Raw genomic sequence first — 18,495 nt, 5'->3', positions numbered from 1 at the left:
TCACCTGGAGGCACAATTGCATTGATTAAAAAAGAAAGAGAAAAGAAAAAGGTTACGGGTGTTATGTGTGAAGACAATATCTATAGTACTATTGAGATTTATACATTGTCCTGACAGGGAAGCAAACGGAGATTGGACAATATAACAAAACAATAGAACAATGAATGTTTTTTTTGTCTATTCGTATTGGTAGACACAGCTGCTCAGTGGCGTACTGGTAACGGCATGCCTCCCACGAACAGAAAGTACAAAATATAACCACTTGTATATATTTATATTATACGGAGACATTATACATGTATACACACGTATTAAAATAAACATATCCCGATTAATGAAGTCGCGGTTAAACCGTATTTCCAACCCAATATGTAGGTCATCAGCTGACCGAGGGGCGGGTACGTTCTTTGTGCGCGCATTTAACGCGCGCTTTTTTTTTTTACGCACAGACAGGCACATACGGCACCTTTTTGTGATCTAGCTAGATGCTAACGTAGCTCCAACGTTAACCTCCTCGCAGGCTGCTGGTCACAAAAGACTGGGGGTGATCGCTGCGGTTAACGGGCCAGAACCGACGGTCTAGACATCCAAAGGGTGAGCTGTTGTTTATATGTATATATCACCGTGCTTCATGTTGCTGGAAGTACTGATTTGTGGTTTTATATCAAGTTGGCTAGCTCGGTGAGGCGTTAGCGTGCAGGCTACCTGTGTTAGCAGGTTTTGCATTCGATGCGCTTTGGTTAGCTAGTAGCTGAGCGCAGCATCGTATCCATGTGTACGTTTTCTGGTAATGTTACCTTATTCTTCCGAGAGCGAGGCGCGTTTAATAAGCGTTTTGCATTTAATCGGTTTGTCGTACCTGCTGTAGATTTAATAAACAATAACGGTATTGGTGTACGATAGCCACCTAGCTAGTGGAGGGTTAACGTTTACCAACCAGTGCTTTGTACCTGCATTGGGGTTAACGTTATTTAGCTACATGTACGATTTTTATCGGCTCAAAATTTGGGAAGGGCTATTTTCCTTAACGCTGGCTTCTGTCTTTTCCTTTTGGACAGGGAAGTACCTTTGGCCTGCGACTGCGTCGTGTTAAGAAGCAAACTTTGCTATGGGCAAAAAGTCTCGCGACGAGGAGGCCTCATCCTCTGATGAGGAAGAATATGTTGTGGAAAAGGTGCTAGACAGGCGGGTGCATAAAGGCCGGGTTGAGTTCTTCCTGAAGTGGAAAGGATACTCAGAGTAAGTAGTAACTGCCTGTTTGCTAACCAGTGGCTTTCCAGTAGCCACTCCAGATGCATCATCAACATTGATCTGGCTTGTAGAAAACATCAACTTTCACAAACAGTATTATCTTTTGTTTGAGTGGCAAAAGTGCCATTAAAAGTCAGCAGTGTAGATATAATCAGTAAATCAAGCAGGGGGCTTCCACGGTCTTTGACACAGTCATATAAACACAGAGATGACTGTACTTCTTGTAAACAATTCAGTATCAGTGAAGACCAGGTAGAGAACACTTATTATGATCCCCTATTATGTCTTTGTACATATGACTTCAAGCCTGATATCACAATGTAATTGATGGCAATGGTTCTGACTCTGTGCACTGTCATCTTCCTCAGTAAGCACAACACATGGGAGCCAGAGAAGAATCTGGACTGTCCTGAGCTTATTTCAGAATTCATGAAGACCTACAAGAAAAGTGGTAGCAGCAGCGCTACTACACCCAGCAGCGGGCCCAGCAAATCAAGCTCAAGCTCCATGGGACGCTCCAAAGACTCCAGCAGCTCGAAGAAGAGAAGCTCGGATGATGAAGAGGAGGGTGGAAGTAAGCCCAAAAAGAAAAAGGAGGTAAGTAAGGTAGAATTAATTAATGATCTTGAATATTTTTACATGTGAGAGTAACCCCCTTGTTCAAGCTTTGTGATGTGACACCTCATTAATTCCACATTAATTAGCAGTTGATGAGCATCTCACCTTGAATTGTTAATATATTGAATGAATGAAATCGACAATAAGAAACCTGTTAAACCTTACCATGCCTGTGTTGTTTGCTATATTCTGACATTAATTTGCAGAGATAGTGCCGACTAGGATTTAACTTGAATCTACCGTATTTAGGTTTATTGGTTAAGGCCGATTCATGTTATTTTTGCAGCTCCTTGTATTTGTGACAACAGCTGTTGAAAGCTTATAGTGTAACAACAATGCCCCACCCTTCTTTCTGTACTTTCTGCACAAACAAACAGCGAGGCAGAATAAATGCGCAACAGGCCTGTCGTGAAAGGGTTTTCTGTTGCACTTTTCACTTCCTGCTATTTATATTTGGCTTACACTTAACCAATATTACCTCAGTGGATTTGTCCCAAAAGGCAGAGTTTTCTGAAAAAAGCCTAGCTAATATTTCTGTGTGGATATCGATTTTGGTAGAACTGTAGCTGCATTGTGTAAATGCACATGTTTTCACCTTTTTATTTTTTATTTTTATTTCTTTCAGGAGGAAATTCTAGTTGCTCGCGGCTTTGAGAGAGGACTTGAGCCAGAGAAGATCATCGGAGCAACTGATTCTTGCGGCGATCTAATGTTTCTGATGAAGTGGTAGGTTTTGTTTGCTTTGTTAATGGTATCATTAAAAAAACCCAACAAGCTAAACAAGGACATCTTTAATATTGAATCACAATGCAACATCTTCATGTATAATATGAGTAATGGTATTGAAACCAGCACCTTAATGGAATGGAAAACCTTTGTGATATGTTTTTAAGCTACCTGTGTCATTCTGTAGACAAGAGCTCCCTTTATCTCCAGCACAAGGGTCGTGCAGACATTGATAATACATTTAAAATGTACCTTGTTAGACTGGTGCGCTGTAAGGACTGCAGTTTTGACGAAGTACGATTAGTGAAAACTTTCATGGTTATTTATTTTTTTTTTTCTTCTAATGAACACCAGGAAACGGCTCATAAGTATCCTCCATTGGTTTTTAATAAGGTGCTTACTATTCATATGCCTGCTGTGGCATTGGTGCTTCTCTGGTTCCTGGTTATTGACCTTTGGTAGGGGAGAATGGCTGCAGTCTGTTCTACTGTTGCATGCAAGTTGTAATGGCGTGATTCTTGAAAACGACAGCTCTTAGTGTGTCGTACTGAATACCAGCAAATTACCCATTAACTGCGCTAACAGCCTGGCTGTCCAGTCGCACACAAACAGTAACCCACGCCATAAAATTTGATGTTATTACATATTATCCGGATGGATATGTGTAATATCCCGTCCCAGGGTTAAACCGAGGTAATGGTTGTACCGTAGCTGTGATTCATTTATTTAAACAAATAAATGTGGTGAAAGATAGGGAAATATATAGACGTGAGCTGATCGCAAGCATATTCACTGGCTATGATTGGAGTGTTGAATGGTGTGATTTAAAACGGAAAAGATTTGGTTTGAAATTATTGTTCTGCTAATAATAACTTAGAAAAACATCCACTCAAAGCAGATCCTTACGTCAATACGAGGATTATTAAACTACATTCAAATGCCATGACAATTTTAAGAGTCTCAGTACGACTAAATTAAGGAACGGTTAAAAAGGTAGTGGGTTGTTATTTTGTTCATTGGTGATGTGGCTCTACGTCCACAAATACAATCAAAACATTAATAACTACCCTTTGTTACAGTCCCAGCATGTACGGAGATTGCTAGCTTTTGAGGTGATTTTAAATCCGTCTTCATCTCTTGCAGGAAAGACTCCGATGAGGCCGATCTCGTTCTTGCCAAGGAGGCCAATCATAAGTGTCCACAGATTGTCATAGCTTTCTATGAGGAACGTCTCACCTGGCATGAAGACGGCGACAAGAAGGAGAAGGACGCTGTCAGTGCATGAGGGCATCAGCCTCAGGAGGAAACGGGACCTCCTCCGCTGCAGGGACAAACCTTCAGTCAGACATTTTTCACATCCAAAACTCCCACTCTTCACATTTCCCCGCGCCCGGTCATGACACAAAGACGACAGACTCGTTTGTGTTATCTCCGTACATGCCCCATTGGAGCACAAGGTCCCAGACTGCTGAAAAGGATCCATCCAACAGGAGGGGAAGCTGTAGTAAACATGGGTGACATCCTACTGGGGAGGGTTTCTACTGTTCTGTCTTTTTATTCTTTACGTTCTTTTTATTGTCTTAACACATGTTTTAGTGCTTACAGGATATGATTATGTCAATAAGGTATTTGCATTCACGAGCACTGGTACTCCAAATGTAGTGTTGAGAGCCAGAGCTGTACCAACAAGCTGAGTTAGTGCTTGACCACGCCAAGGTCATTATAGTTGGTGCATCTCTTTTCTTGAAGAGGCCGCTGAGGATAAGACCATAAAATTGATATTCAGGAGGCACCACTGCATTTTTCTTCCTGACTACATAATCGCTTTCTCCTTTTATTCCCCAAAACTTTTTTTTTTTTTTTAATCTTGTAGGTTTTACGGCGTGTCCTGTCTGCTACAGTAGAACTACTCGGTTTGAAACCATGCAGAGGACAAAAGCCAATCATGTCTTCACAACGTAGAGATGTCCTTGTGCATTTTTTTTTTTTTTTTTAAATTGTGATTTTAATGTCTTAATTCCAAGTTTAAAGTATGAGCATTGTGTGGTGTTTTTAAATTTCTTTACACTATCAGCATTTCAAGAAAAGGACGATAATAATAATAATAATAATAATGAAAAAAAATCTCGCTCAGCTTTCTAACTTTCTTTTTAACTACAGTGTTGTTTTGATTTTTCTTTTTCACGGTCTAGACAATCTTCATTATTTCCACACAAAATGAAACCAGCATTTGCACCAGTCACTGGAGTCTGCCACCTTGTGGTTAAAAGATGTGAACTTTCTCAACTGTGTATCCGGTGTCAACGATGCAGTTTTAATGGTTTTCGGTCTTTGTTAGTGTTCAGTTAACTATAACAGTGATGAACGGTAAAATCCACTTCCCGGCTCGAATGTTAAAGCTTGGTATCATGGATTTCTTTGAAATCGGTTTCTGATTGGACCAGTCATATTCTCGTTTTAATCGTGATGAGTTGTATAATGAGTAATTTTTCCCTGCTATTATTAAAAAAACAAAAAACAACCCTCTCTGTTACCTGGCAAGCGGCAGTTAACACAAGATGGATGCGGTTTTTTTGCAGGTAGTTGTGCTCCAGCATGGACTCTCGGGACCAAATGTTTAGAGACCTGTGTTTTTCTTTTTTCCTTTCTTTTCTTTATCCTGCATCTTGGATGAAGGTTTTGATCTTCTCCCCTTTCATGCATACAAATCATGTCCCTTGATATTGCCTAGGTTTTTGTTTTGGTGTCCCTTCCTTTCATTGAAAACATTTTGTCCCCCACTTTTTTGCCAGTGCAGGATTTTTAAAAAAGTAGACTATTTCTTGTGTGAATGAAATGTTACAAATGTGTGTGTACAGTAGCACCCTTTAATAAACATTTTCAATGTTAAAGTTGCTGTCTTGGTGTGTAAATGGAATAATAATCACAAATATGAAATCCTAATCCAATAACTGGGTAAGAATTGTTTTGGAGGAAACAAGTGCTTCACTAAATCTTAGTTTAATACCAGAATATTTTCTATTATTCAAGTCTGGAAAATCTATCTCTCCTGGGCAAATTTTTACAAAACCTTCTGTTGTGTTATGAGATAGTGTGTCTAATTTCAGCCCTTTGTCAAAATGAGACCGCCACAATCGAGTGCACCAGCTGCTCTTACCCAGCAGATGGTGCCGTTAAACAATCCCAATACAAAAGTCCTTCCTCCATTTTCATGCTGCTCATTGTCAGCCGTCCCAACCCCTAAAGCTGCTCATTACAACAACTCATAAATTGGTGTTTATGAATTATTATGCTTCTTTTTGAAGGGCGGCGAGTCATGTTGTGTTTCTTGACTATCATCGCGTGTTTCGCAGATGCTGAACCCACCCATGGAGGCCCACGAAACCCGTGCTGTGCAGTGACCTCTCAGATTTAATTTAAACTCCAATGGAGATTCTGGAGGTGCAAACAGATGCAGTATGTCAGGCTGAAATGTTTTAAAAAATAAAGAGCAGCACACATGAACCATATTTAAAATGACTAATTTATGGATTTTTATCTTTTGGCATTTACAGTAAAAAGATAAAGATTTTAATGGATAGAAATTAATAGATAGAGAGAGGGAGAGAGAGAGAGCGATATGCAACAAAGGTCACATGTGAATAGGATCATTATGGTTCATGCATGGCTGGAGCCTTAAACCCGTAGGCTACTGAGGCAACCCGCTTCAATTTGATGTAATGGTGCAGTCATAAAAATGACTGAGTGTAAACACCACGATTTTAATGACACACTCAACACACAGAACATGTAATCCTGTAATATGTGGCAGAAGCTTTGATTTAATTTTTTTTCCATTTGATTTTGTGATTTAAAATTACCACTAAATCTGGACTCCAAAATGTGTGAACGGGCCACAGTTTGTCTGAATCCGACCACTATGACAGGAGCAGGAATATATGAGTTGTTTATTATGATTAAAAATGTCATTTAAGAATAGTGTCTCTAAACAACTGCATGGTCACTCATAAACTGCAGTGAAGGCTGAGTCTTCTCTCACCGCCATTTTTTTTTTTTCTCTCTCTTGCTGTGTTTTACAACGACTCTCTTTGACATGCACACACACACGCGCACACACAGTGGTGCTCGGCTACGTCTAAAGCGATGGAATTTTCCTCGCAAAAAAAGGCTTTTACTCTCCAAATGGAATGCAAAGGTCACTAGTAAATATCCAGCCCTGGGGACCATTAAGCTGGGCAAAGGGAGAGAGCAGCAGGCTGTTTTATGGAGCCTGGAGCTGTCTGCTGACAAACCCGGACCAGTAGGTTTGGTCGGGAAAACCACTGTGGCACACATGGGAGCTATGCCAGTGGCGTGTGGCAAATACAGATGTAGAGGCGGTTTCAGGTACGTGATCAACGGCACAACAGAAGAAAGCTTCACTAAAGCAAAACATCTGATTTGATCTGTGTGCTAGAAGATTTCTTTATATTTTGAATCCATGAATTTAACACAGATTTTAATTAGGTGTGTCTTACAAAGTTCTTTCTTGTTGGGATAACGTATTTTATATACATATATACACCGCTCTCGCAAAACATTAAAACCACTGACAGGAGAAGTAAATAACATTGACCATCTTATGACAATACAATGTTCTGCAGGGAAATGCTTGGACCTGGCATTCATTTGGACTTTACTTAGACATGTACCACCCACCTAGACCAGACCAGGCACCCCCACCCCATAGCAATGACACTCCTTGATGGCAGCAGGATGCAGCCTGACACACACACACAAAAATGCTTTCGGAACAACACAAAAAAACATGAAAAACAGCACAAGGTGTTGACTTGGCCTCCAGATTCTCTAGATCCCAAACTGATCGAGCATCTGTGGGATGCACTGGAACAAGCCTGATCCAAAGGCCCTACTAACAACTATATGTATATATATTTTATATATATGCATTTTTTGTTTGCATTTATTTATTATTTATTTATTCTTAACAGCCTCCCTGCACAAACATACTCCTTCATATGAGCAATTTCTAGTGCAAATGAGATCCACAGGGCATTGCCAACAGCAGAGGTGGGTCGTCTTTGCAGCACATTACACCAAATGAGTGTCGGGGGAGCTACTGTGCAGCTGTGGCGAGCGAAGGGACTGCTGCGGCGGGCCTCATCAGAGTTACAGCCTGTTCAAGGATACCACTAAAGCAACAAACAAATAAACATGCGCTCGCACCGGTAACACAAACACATGGTGCAATTCACTGCTACATTATACATGAAAGAAAAACGATCCATGTTATTCAGTTAGTCTCACAGAAAGTGTGAAAAATTGTGAGAAAGCGTTTTAAGCCACGAGCACCACAGAGGCCTGTGTAACTTGATGTGGCCTTTCTTGTGCTCTGATCATGTAGGCACAGCTGCCCAACAGCTGTGTCTCCGTTTCCTTGTTGCAATCAGATAAAAATGTCTACAGTGACGACCGGCTCATCATCTCTCAGCACAGTGCACTGATCTGTGTGAAGGTGATTGCCATGTGATGCTCTAATTTGGGCGGCTATCACACTTAATGTGCAGTAAAGCACCACAGACAAAGCTTCTTCGTTCTGAATGTCCCCCCCTCGACTACTGCGCCACAGCTCTTACCACCAACCTTCTGCTGGCTGTGTTTCCCCTTCGCTCCCCCCATCCCGCACTCCTCCCTTCATCTCCTCTCCCCACCAGGGGGAAAGAGTTATAGCTGCCATAAAAGGCAGGTAATGCATTGTTAACTAATTCTGTCTGCTCAGAGCTGATATATCCTCTGCTCTAAATCTCCGTGCTTCCAATAAAATGCAAATGCTAATGCTTGCCCTCCATGAGCTGATATCATTTTTAACAGGCCAGAGGTAAATGCAAGAGAAGGGTGGGGTGGGCCAAGAAGTAGTCTGTGACACGGTTGGGCTTTAAGCTTTCATGGTACATTGTGTCATAAAGGAGACCTCGAGACTTGCTCCAGATACCAGTGACCAACTGTATTAATGCGTGTAAGTGTGCACACATGGTTGCAGGTATGCACAGGAGACTGGAGCCGTGCATTTTTGATGTGGGTGTGGGAAGCAGTGGAAGCTGTTAACCTCTGATTTAAAGATAAAGGTATCTTTGTTATTGAGAAGCCACCACTACACTCCCCATTCAGTGTTCATTCATTGTCAAATAACAGAAGCCAATTTGCCTGTGGATGTAATGCATCATATTTCCATGTTAATAGTAGTGTCATACTTCGTGTAACCTTGGGCTTCTAAATATTGATCCACTTCTAGATTTTCAATTATCCTGTGCCGTTTTTCTGCCATGTGGTAAGGACCAGTGATTTGTGTTCCTTCATATCTGGAGGCTTGTCCTGTAATTAGACCATAAATTAATTTGCAGAGAAGAGAGAGAGCAAAAAAGATTGAAGGCATTAAGTAAAGTCCTCTGTGGTTGGAGACAGAAAATCATAGGAAACCACAGCATGGTGTTTTATTCACTAGAATAAGATAATTGGATTACAAATTCCAACACCATAACTTTCTTTTGTTCAGGCGTGTGTCACTTGTTTTTCTTCTAACTATCTGAAACCATGCTGCTGCTAACGATTGCTTGTAAGTCACTTCTACAATGAACGGCAAGAAATCATCCCCTGACATAATTATACCTAATCGCTCGCAGTGCAACAGCAAAATGATTAGGAGAAATTGTGTAGTGTCAAAATGTGCGTGAAACTTTGCAGGGAAATCTGCTGTGAATCCATCAGTGGATTTTAAATGACCCCCCACAGAGGCGCACAGCAACTGTGTTCTCCGAACCAAGCCCTTATTTACAAACCAGCTCAAGTGGTCCTAAAAAAACCAATGCATCTTTATTGATTTTAAATTGGGAGTATAGGCTCTCCAACAAGATTAGCAGATTGTCCCCTGCTGCTAAATTACACATAGTGATTGGGGCTGTCGCTGCACAGTGTCTGAGCACTACAACAGCAGCTCTCTTTGCCATGTGGAAATTCACATTAGACAAGCCTAAGTTACTCGCTTAAAGCAGTTAAGAGAAAAAATGATGAAAAAGAATGGGCTTCTCTTGTGGCATAAAATGCAGATCAGCAGAGTTTAAAACACTGCACATAGCCATGAAATGAGTAAACCTAGCATTATACCATGTAGTGGAAAACTGCACTGGTGTACCTGCTCTACATGATACCTTGGGCGTTACTAAGCAAGGCCACAGCTGCCAGCATACTCTGATCATAGGCTTCAGACGCAAGGTCAGCCAACACAGAGCCCACCTGCTCCCCCATTCTCCATCACACAGTCCCTCAGCCCTGGCCTCCCGGAGGAAACATGCCTGACTGCCGCGCTGGTACAGACAGCCTGTGTCCCTGAATTTATGATGGCGACTTATTGGCGGCCTTTCACGTTAAAAGTCATCTTGAGTTTCCCAGCCCTGGCTGTATGTGTGGTGAGCGTTAATCCATTAACATTCAGAGCAGACACGTACAGAGGCTGGCTTTCTGCCAGCCCTGAGCCCTGACAGTCTTTGACCCACGTCTGACCACAGCATTCTCCCGCCTCTGCTCCCAGGCATACCCAGCCTTGACATAATACAGAGCCATAAACTATCTAATGTTACACTGTATATGAATGTGAAGTATTATACGCTTGAGGTACAATATGCAAGGTTTATAACCAAGTGAGAAAAGTCCAGCTGCGACAGGCTCATTTTGTCAGAGGAGGAAAAAATCACATCTGTCTGTTGCAGCGCTCCACACATCTTACAATTTAATCAAAGGGTGCCAAATGAACACGAAGTTTCGGTCCGTTCTATTTCCATCAAGGATTAGAGTTCAGAGAGGCCATGAAATCCCTTGGATTTTCTGTAGTGGTATTTATTTCAACAGGAGATATGGAGGTTCATATTAACTGATCCACAAGGAATAGTTCTGTCAGAAGTTAAAATACTGCGAGGCTTGTCTAGGCCCCAGAATAGAGAGCTTTCAACAACACGGGCTGCTCTGCTGCTGGAGGTGGCTCCTGAACTGATTATAATTTTAGTGTCTTATAAAACCTTGATAAATACTTTATAAAGCCACGTTGCATAACAAATCTAGCACATAAAAGAAAGCATAGATGTTACTCCGGTGCAGGGTAAAGGGGTTCTTGACAGGTTCTTGAACAGGTTTTATAATTCAATATTACAACCACCAGCCTTGTAAGGGCCCTGTCATCTCCCAGGGCTCTCACAATATATAAGTTAAACACACATTCAAGTGCTCACAGTCTAGTCCATTACACTGATTAGCAGTAAACACATTTGTAATAAAACTTAGTGAAATAGAGGTGGATGGCCTGCGCACTGATTCATGGTGGAATCCTGGTGAAATATATTGTGTCTTAGATGTCGGACTTCTGAGGGCGCCCTGATACATGGCTTTACTTACAGGATCTGTAACACACAGGGACCAATTTATCCAAACAGCTCGTGTCTAAACACTGAGTCCTTCATTTCAACTGCTGGCCAGAAATAAGCCTAAGCACGACAGTGTGATGGGGGGTCCGGTAGATGTGAGAGAATCTGGGAAGCAGAGCAGACCAAACAGATGTCTTTTCACAACACAGACACCTCCTACTTCTAACCCCCTTGCCCTCTTACTGTCTGTCTACCACCTTAACCTCAATGTCCATTTTCTTTCTATAATCCCCCCTCTCTGATTTCACTGCACTTGTGTTACCTGGACTGAAATCTGTTCACCGCACACTGGAATACACGTTACATAGGCATTATTGTGAGATTTAATGGCCCGTTTTAGCACACAGCTATTTTCTTTTTAACCAGGCAGCGGTTATTAGAGGAAGAAGAGCAGGAAGAAGAAGAAAGAGTGGATCATGTGTTTCCACTTTTGACCTCTCCGCTGTGGCATGTACACACCTGGTTCAGTTTAGAATGCTGTTCCTGTGGAATAGCTGCCGGGTACTGTTTTCATCTGGAGAGAGGAGGTCTAAAAGTTTAGACTCTCTCTCAAAGGTTATTTTGCGAGTTTGGAAATTTGTCGTGCAATGGGGAAATAAAATGAGAGGCAAACACTTATTGTAAGGCATTGCTTAGATATCCAAGCTAAAATCTGAAGAGGGAGGGGTTTCTCCTTCAGGCAACATTAGCAATCTTGTTCAAAAAAGACTTTTGGGTTGATTTTCAGATACTGAGACAGATAACCATTAATAATTGTAGTTAGCAAAGCTGCATTACCTCAAAATGACATCTTTAAGGGCACATTTTGGCCCCCACTATGTGAAAACGTATGTCAGATGTGTTGCCTTGATTATGGGGAGGGCAAATCACGGCCACCTCAGACTCTGAGCTACTCATCTGTTTCCTATTGGAGGAAGTGATTCTGGCAGGAAGGCGGTGGCAGTAGATGAAGGCAGGCTGGGATAGAAAGACGGTAAAAAGAGAGCAAAGGGGTAGAGAAACAGGAAATGACAGTGTGACCCACAGGGCCCACTTACTACCTTGCCAGAAACCCCTGGCTGCAGCCAGCCTACCGGGCAAGCAGTTTCCATCACCTGCTGCTTCTGGTTCCTCAACATAAATCCAGGTGCCCCTAAATAAAGCTCTCTTTCTCCAGGAGCCACAGGGAGCTGGAGGGGAGGCTGCATGCTGGAGGGGCTGTACCACTGAAAAGTGAAGCTCTGCCTTCTTGTGAGAACATATCATGGAAAATACTGCTCCCAAGTATGGCTAAGCCATGTAAGGTAGGGAGAGGAGGATTTCTATCAGTCCCCTGCTAGTTCAAAGCTCCATTTCATTAATACTGGGTTCTAATTAAAACAAGCCGTGCCATTCAATATAACGTAGCTGCATATTTTTTATTACAGATTCCAACATGCCTGATATTATCATGAGAGCAGGCCGCTGGGAGGGAGGCTCTCAGCCCTTCCCAACTCCTCACTGCCCCCTGGCAAGCTGAATGGGCGCTGCAGCCGCTGAGCTGATAAACCTAGAAATCATTCCCGACTCCAGCCAGAGCTCTTTACAGTACCTTCAGCGCTCCCTGGTGATGGATTAATGCACTGTTGTTGTCATTTTATTGCCATTTTATTGCCCTGGTGCAATTTACCAGGCTTTATGTGCCTCGGCTGTCCGGCGAAGCAACGCGCAAGCGCATGAGACCGACATTCCGAGACAAAGGCCACTTCTGAACCGTCGACCGCGCATGCGCACAACACAGACTCTCTTTACACTAGGCGCGCGCACGCACACACGCACGCACGCATACACAATCTAAATCAAAAACACGATTCATTCGAACACAAATGGGGTACTATACAAGCGAGCAGATGAAAGCCTTAGTAGTGAATCTCTCAGCCACCTGATGGACTTCACATTCACGGCTGCTGTGCCGCACTCTCGCCACCTGAGGGCAACATCACTCAACAGGCCTGCAGCTGCAGCCTGCTGCAACAACACTCAGTTTTCCTAAAAGCAATATTTATTTGTTTCTAATCTCTATATCTCTTGTGTGCTTTAGGGTCACAGCATTTTAATTGAGTTTACCTGCGTTGCCTTTGTTTGCAGTAATGTGGATGATTTCCACAAAACAACGCCACACTTTTATCCAGATGTACTTTGCCTTCATGGCGGAACAGTTCAATTTGTATTAAGGATTTTGACAGTCAGAAAAATAACCCGCAATTGTGTTTTAAACTATTTATCTTTCAGCTCATTTTATAACTTGCGAGCGTCGGAAAAGCACAGTTCGTGTGTTTTTCCTGCAAAGTTTTCAAGAAAACACACCCAGCCACAGACACACCACACAGCTGCTCAAGTTTGGTCGTTGTTGTAACATGTGGAGACGCTTTGTAATATCTCTTGCCAAACTATCATCTCTCGATCTCATGCTGTGGGAAAAACAGTCATATACCTGCAGCCAAGTCCTGTGGCTGGAAACTATGGAAACTATTGGCTTGCGTTATAATTCCCTGTCTGTATTCTGGTCTAATTATATTATTTTAACATTAGCCTATGATTTTAAATGCATGCTAAATCATAATAAACACCGAATTTGCCTTCTCTGGTTACTTTAATTGATAATATTAAATAAATGATTGGTACGGAAAGTGATCTTGTACTTTTGAACATACAGTTATGGAAAGTTTAATACTGAGAGTAAACATTCATAGTGATCATGCCAGGAAGCAGCCACCAGAGGGAGCACTGATGCTGTCAAATTGAAGGGAGCAACGTGACAATTAAAATCCATTGGATTGCAGCAAAAAATATTAAAAATATACACACAATTGTCATGTGCTTCAAATAATGACCACTTTAAATGCAAACTGCTATATAGCTGTATTTCATAAAACTTTTTTTTAGTTCACCCCCTGAAAAGTAGTTTATGTCTCATGTTTCCTGTTTGGTGTATAGGGTCGTGTGTGAATACACACCTGTGTGTTTAGTGTTTATTTCTTTCACATTTAAAGTTTAAAGTACAATCTCTGCAAGGGCCTGTAACCTCAGAGTGTCTTACGCCCGGAGAGCTGCTGATCCATCACTCTTAATGGAAGAGGATAAGTTTCAGCCAGTGAAAGAGAGAACAGACAAAGGCAGAACGATTTATGAGAGACGTAGAAGTGGAACTCCTGGCTGTGGGCCTTGATCTGAGCTGGGCTGTGGCTAGGCTAGTCTAGGCTACGCCCTAGGCCAGGGTCATCCACCACCCCTCCCCACATACACACACATATGCAGACACACATGACTTCAGATCCAGATATCTTTAATCTCCACACCCCATCCTAAAATCCAAACCTTGCTCTTAAGCTTTTGAAGTTTCTTTACCCCCTTCTCCTGGACTCACTTTTGCATGTCCATCTTTTCCAGTGAGTGGTGAGCTCCGGGTGGTGAAATATGGAGTGGAGACCTGTTACATGTTAGCTTAGGAGATAGCCAAGGTGTAAATTGTGTGGGAGTCTCTGGCCAACCTTATTTATGAGAGGCCTGTCAGGTGTTTAGGTGTTGGAGTGAGATGTGCGGCTTAAATCGTTTACTTCGCTGTAAATCAGGTCACACAGGCCACATCTGTTTGGACAGTGTATGTTTACGTGTGTGCGCCTGTGTTTGAGTCCTTGTTTTTGCTGGGAGACTACGTGATAATGTCAAGGCATAGGTGTTAAAGCTTTGCTGTGAATGTGGCAGGGCATGTGCATGGTTTGGAAGGTCTGCTTTGTCTGGAGGCCATCACGGCTGGTGCAGATGGGATGAAACATGAGCTATAGTTATAATCATATGCTGTCTGACTAACAAAGATGCCTTTTATAGATCCCCTCAACGCCCACACCTGCCGTCACCATTTTACATCACGAGCAAACGTGAAACCTACTCAACAGTTTTGCTGTTTCTTCTGTGATGTTCCCGTCTTTATCCCAGACATATCATGTAGATGTGGATAGCTGTGAATGTAGCCCATTTGAGGACATCAGGTATCACTCAGCAGGTAGTTAGACCTGTCACTGGATGATGGATACTGGCTCTCAGACAGAGAAATTGCAGCAAACAGGTTGCATAGACCCTGTATTTGTTACCACTATTCCCCCACAAGGTGCCACCTGTAGTGTAAGCAGCATATCCCGTTCTGTTCGCCCCATTGTCTGTCCTATGACTTGGCCTTGTCTCACCGCAACAATGGCGTGACTTGGTTGGAGCGTTTAGTTCCCCCTAAGTGGGAGAGCGTCACTGCTTAAAGTGCGACCTAAGGGAAATGGGAGTATAGGATGAAGAGCAGAGGAGAGATGAGCTGAGTTGAGGTTGAAAGGGGTTAAGAACATGAGACAGAAAACTCTGGAGAGAGATCGAGAGGAAAAAATGGAGGGGTGGAGAAGAGGATGAATGAGGGAGAGGAAGAGGGACAGAGGATGATGTGCTGGAGGCAGGTACATCTGCATTCTCTCCAAACACAGCATAGGCCTGTCTTAGGTGTCTCTATCCCAGCAGCACTCACTGGCAGATTTATGGCCTCTACTTGTCCATTTGTGTCTATGTGTGTGTGTCTGTGTGTAGGAACAGGAGGGATAAATTGAGAGCAAGAGGTACGAGAGAGAGAGAGAGAGAAAAAGAGAGAGAGAGAGGGTCTGTGAGTGGAGGCGAAGGGCAGCAAGCAAAATAGCAGCCATGTTGCATTCCATCGATATCACAACCCCCCCTCCCAATCTCTGCCATATTTCATCCTTTCCTCCCCTTTATCCTTTCCTTCTTTCCTCTCCTCTCCCTGTCTCATCACCCTGCTCTTCACTCGGTGCTCTTGGCCCTTCCATTGCTCTGCCGGGTCCCAGGCTTTAGAGCCCTCTCAGGGGGAAGGGCGTAAATCTGTCTCCCCGTCTCAGGAGATTTCCTGGGGCTCAGCAGACTCAACAAAGCCTAGCCAGTGTGGAGGACCAAATGTTAGACGCACATGCGCACGTGCACGCACACGATCACATGCACACACACATATAGAGAGAGACATGTATAGATCCAGTATAAGACTTGAGCATACATTCACTCATACACGCTTGGCCTTGTTTGGACGCTCCTGTGAAAACAAACAGGTATGGCTCTTCCTTGTCTAGCCAAGTGCCTGGGAAACCAGTGTTTGTGTTTGTGTGTGTCCACAGGAGACCCTACCCCCCCCCCCAAACCTTTTGTCCAGAGGGGCTGTCCAGACGAGCTTGTTGTCTCTCTTTATTTTCTCTCCCCCCTTCTTCTTTCTCCACTTCCCTCTCTGCTTTATTGCACTTGATTCTAAGCGCGTCCATTCCTGAGATGGCTCAGATAGCAGCTGAAGCTAAATTGCCCATCATAAAGCATCTGCAATAGCAATGGAGCTCTCAGGGAGGGACTGCTGCAAGGGGGTACGAGGCGGTTAGGGCTCACTATGAAAATACAAGGTCCTCTTTTTAATCTTTAAATGCAGAATATGAACTCTGTTTCAACATCTACAAATCATAAGGCCCTTCCTCAAACATTAAACGATTCTGTTGCATGATCGATTTCCTGAGTGCCTCCTAAATCAGTTTTATGCATATAATTTTCAGGAACATTTGGCTATTTGAGTGTGTGGGTTTTGGAGAAAAGTGACTGAAAATCAAAAGTAAAATGATCTAATGGTATTTCGGGACGCCAAAATGCTTCTGCATGATACTACTAATTACTCACACAAGACAGGCTAGTTAGAGTGAGATGCTGTGATTTATGGAAGAGCCATATATTTGGCTGTGCTATGTTCCTGTCAAATGGTTGACAGATAGATGACTGCAGGGCTGTAATTGGCCTTCCTGTTTGTATCTCTTCTCATGTAACAACAAAGGCACTTCCTGTCCTTCACTGTAGGGGGAGCACAAGTGAAAATGCAGCCCTGTGCCAGTATGACAAGAACAGATTTTGTTATTATTATTTTTACAAGTTTTATTATTTTATAGGAAGAAGAAACAAAGGACACTAACGAAGGCCGATGAAGTAAAGTTTGAGAGGGAAAGATATGGGAAAGGTTATTGGAGTCCCACTCTCACTTTCCCTGCAAGCAGAGAGTGAGCGAGAGAGAAAGCAAGTCGGATCAGCTATGTTCCTGCAGGGCTCTGTATTGACTCATCTCTGTAACAGAGCATCTGTGTGTGGCATTTGTAGCGAGAAATGTCTCATCATCCAGCCAAAATAATCCCTCGAGCTGCCAAATTAATCTCAACAAAGATTCTGTGCAGTCAACACAGCTTTGTGGCCAAAAGATAGAGAGATAGAGACACACACAGCTGTAGTGTAGTCGGGTGGGAAAACCCCTGTCTACTTCACACTGCTGTGTACAGTGTGTTCTTTCAAAGCTGCAATATTATTGTTCTCGCGCTGAAGGTGAAGGCGAAGAATTCCAAGAGGACCACAGGAGCAAGACAGGGCCAGCAGCCTGCTTGGCAGGAGCTCCGGAGTGATCATCATCTATGGGTGGAGTGACGCCCCTCACTTCTGCCTCCTCCTGCCTCCCAGCTAGCCTTGCCCTGTGACAGATGAGCCCAATGACAGCAGGACGCAACAACCTGCAATTGAACATTCCCCTGTGATCTGTCAATGTCTGTGGTGGCGTTTCACTCTCAGGAAAACACACAGGGACGAGCGTACCTTCATACACACCCTCATTAAGTCATGCCTCAAGTATTAGAAGAATCAGGTTTGGAAACGCCCTCTCATGCTTGTGAAATGTTTCAGATACCTGTTGCAGGTGTCTTTTGAGGTTTGTGGGCTATGTGCGTGCCTTGTGTTTGTTCTGTATAGGATTCATTTTCTCAAATTTGCAGATAACTCCAGGCTAGTTCTCTGGTGGGAATTAGTTGCTCTGTACAGTGTGTCAGACGACCTTCTGTACTTGTGAGACTTCACCTGGTGCTGCAGTTCCCAGCTTTCCCACAAGGTGTCACCTTGTTCTCAAAGAGCACATGGCTTCAAGCCTGACAGGGGCTTTATTTTCCGCTTTGGTGGGAGTGCTGTGGTGTATCACGGCAAAATGAAATAGGAAAAATGAAAATAGGACATAAATGTGTTTGCCGCATACAGGGCTTAATGAAGTCAGCCTTGCCAGTACATTAGGAACAAAGGCAGCAAAGAGAAATGCACTGAAGGACAACTCACAAACAGTTCCAAAATAAAAAGGGAGATAAAGTATGAATGGTGAGTCTCCTCAATAAAAAAGCAGTTCACCAGTTGTCAAAGTGGAGATTTATTTTGCAAGCAACGGGCTTTTTATGGTCAAGCTCCTCCACACTGGCGAACAGCACGTTGTAATATGGCATGTAAAGAATGGGATTCAATAGAAGAAGTCATCCATTTGTCATATTTAAGGGGATAGAATAATGACCATTGGCTGCCTTGTGCTTGAATCGCT

At 43.0% G+C, this 18,495-nt stretch overlaps 1 protein-coding gene across 1 annotated transcript; it reads left to right on the top strand.

The window, feature by feature from the left end:
* The first annotated feature begins 445 nt into the window (after positions 1 to 445).
* On the top strand, positions 446 to 5,539 carry cbx5 (chromobox homolog 5 (HP1 alpha homolog, Drosophila)). The gene is made up of 5 exons (XM_084554359.1): positions 446 to 594; positions 1,059 to 1,239; positions 1,620 to 1,848; positions 2,495 to 2,595; positions 3,739 to 5,539. Exons 2-5 carry the CDS (start codon positions 1,109 to 1,111, stop codon positions 3,878 to 3,880), a joined length of 603 nt encoding a protein of 200 aa, XP_084410485.1. The 5' UTR covers positions 446 to 594; positions 1,059 to 1,108; the 3' UTR covers positions 3,881 to 5,539.
* Positions 5,540 to 18,495: the final 12,956 nt, after the last annotated feature.

The sequence above is a fragment of the Chelon labrosus genome (assembly GCF_963514085.1).
Source record: "Chelon labrosus genome assembly, chromosome: 10".
Lineage (NCBI taxonomy): Eukaryota > Metazoa > Chordata > Actinopteri > Mugiliformes > Mugilidae > Chelon > Chelon labrosus.
This window is presented reverse-complemented; position numbering and strand designations above follow the sequence as displayed.

What these genes read in the sequence shown, in the direction of transcription:
- cbx5 (XM_084554359.1), top strand. Translation starts at nt 1,109, where the DNA reads ATGGGCAAAAAGTCTCGCGACGAGGAGGCCTCATCCTCTGATGAGGAA. An exon ending in AAGTGGAAAGGATACTCAGA is followed by an intron (nt 1,240 to 1,619) that starts GTAAGTAGTAAC and finishes CATCTTCCTCAG; the next exon opens with TAAGCACAACACATGGGAGC. An exon ending in AGCCCAAAAAGAAAAAGGAG is followed by an intron (nt 1,849 to 2,494) that starts GTAAGTAAGGTA and finishes TATTTCTTTCAG; the next exon opens with GAGGAAATTCTAGTTGCTCG.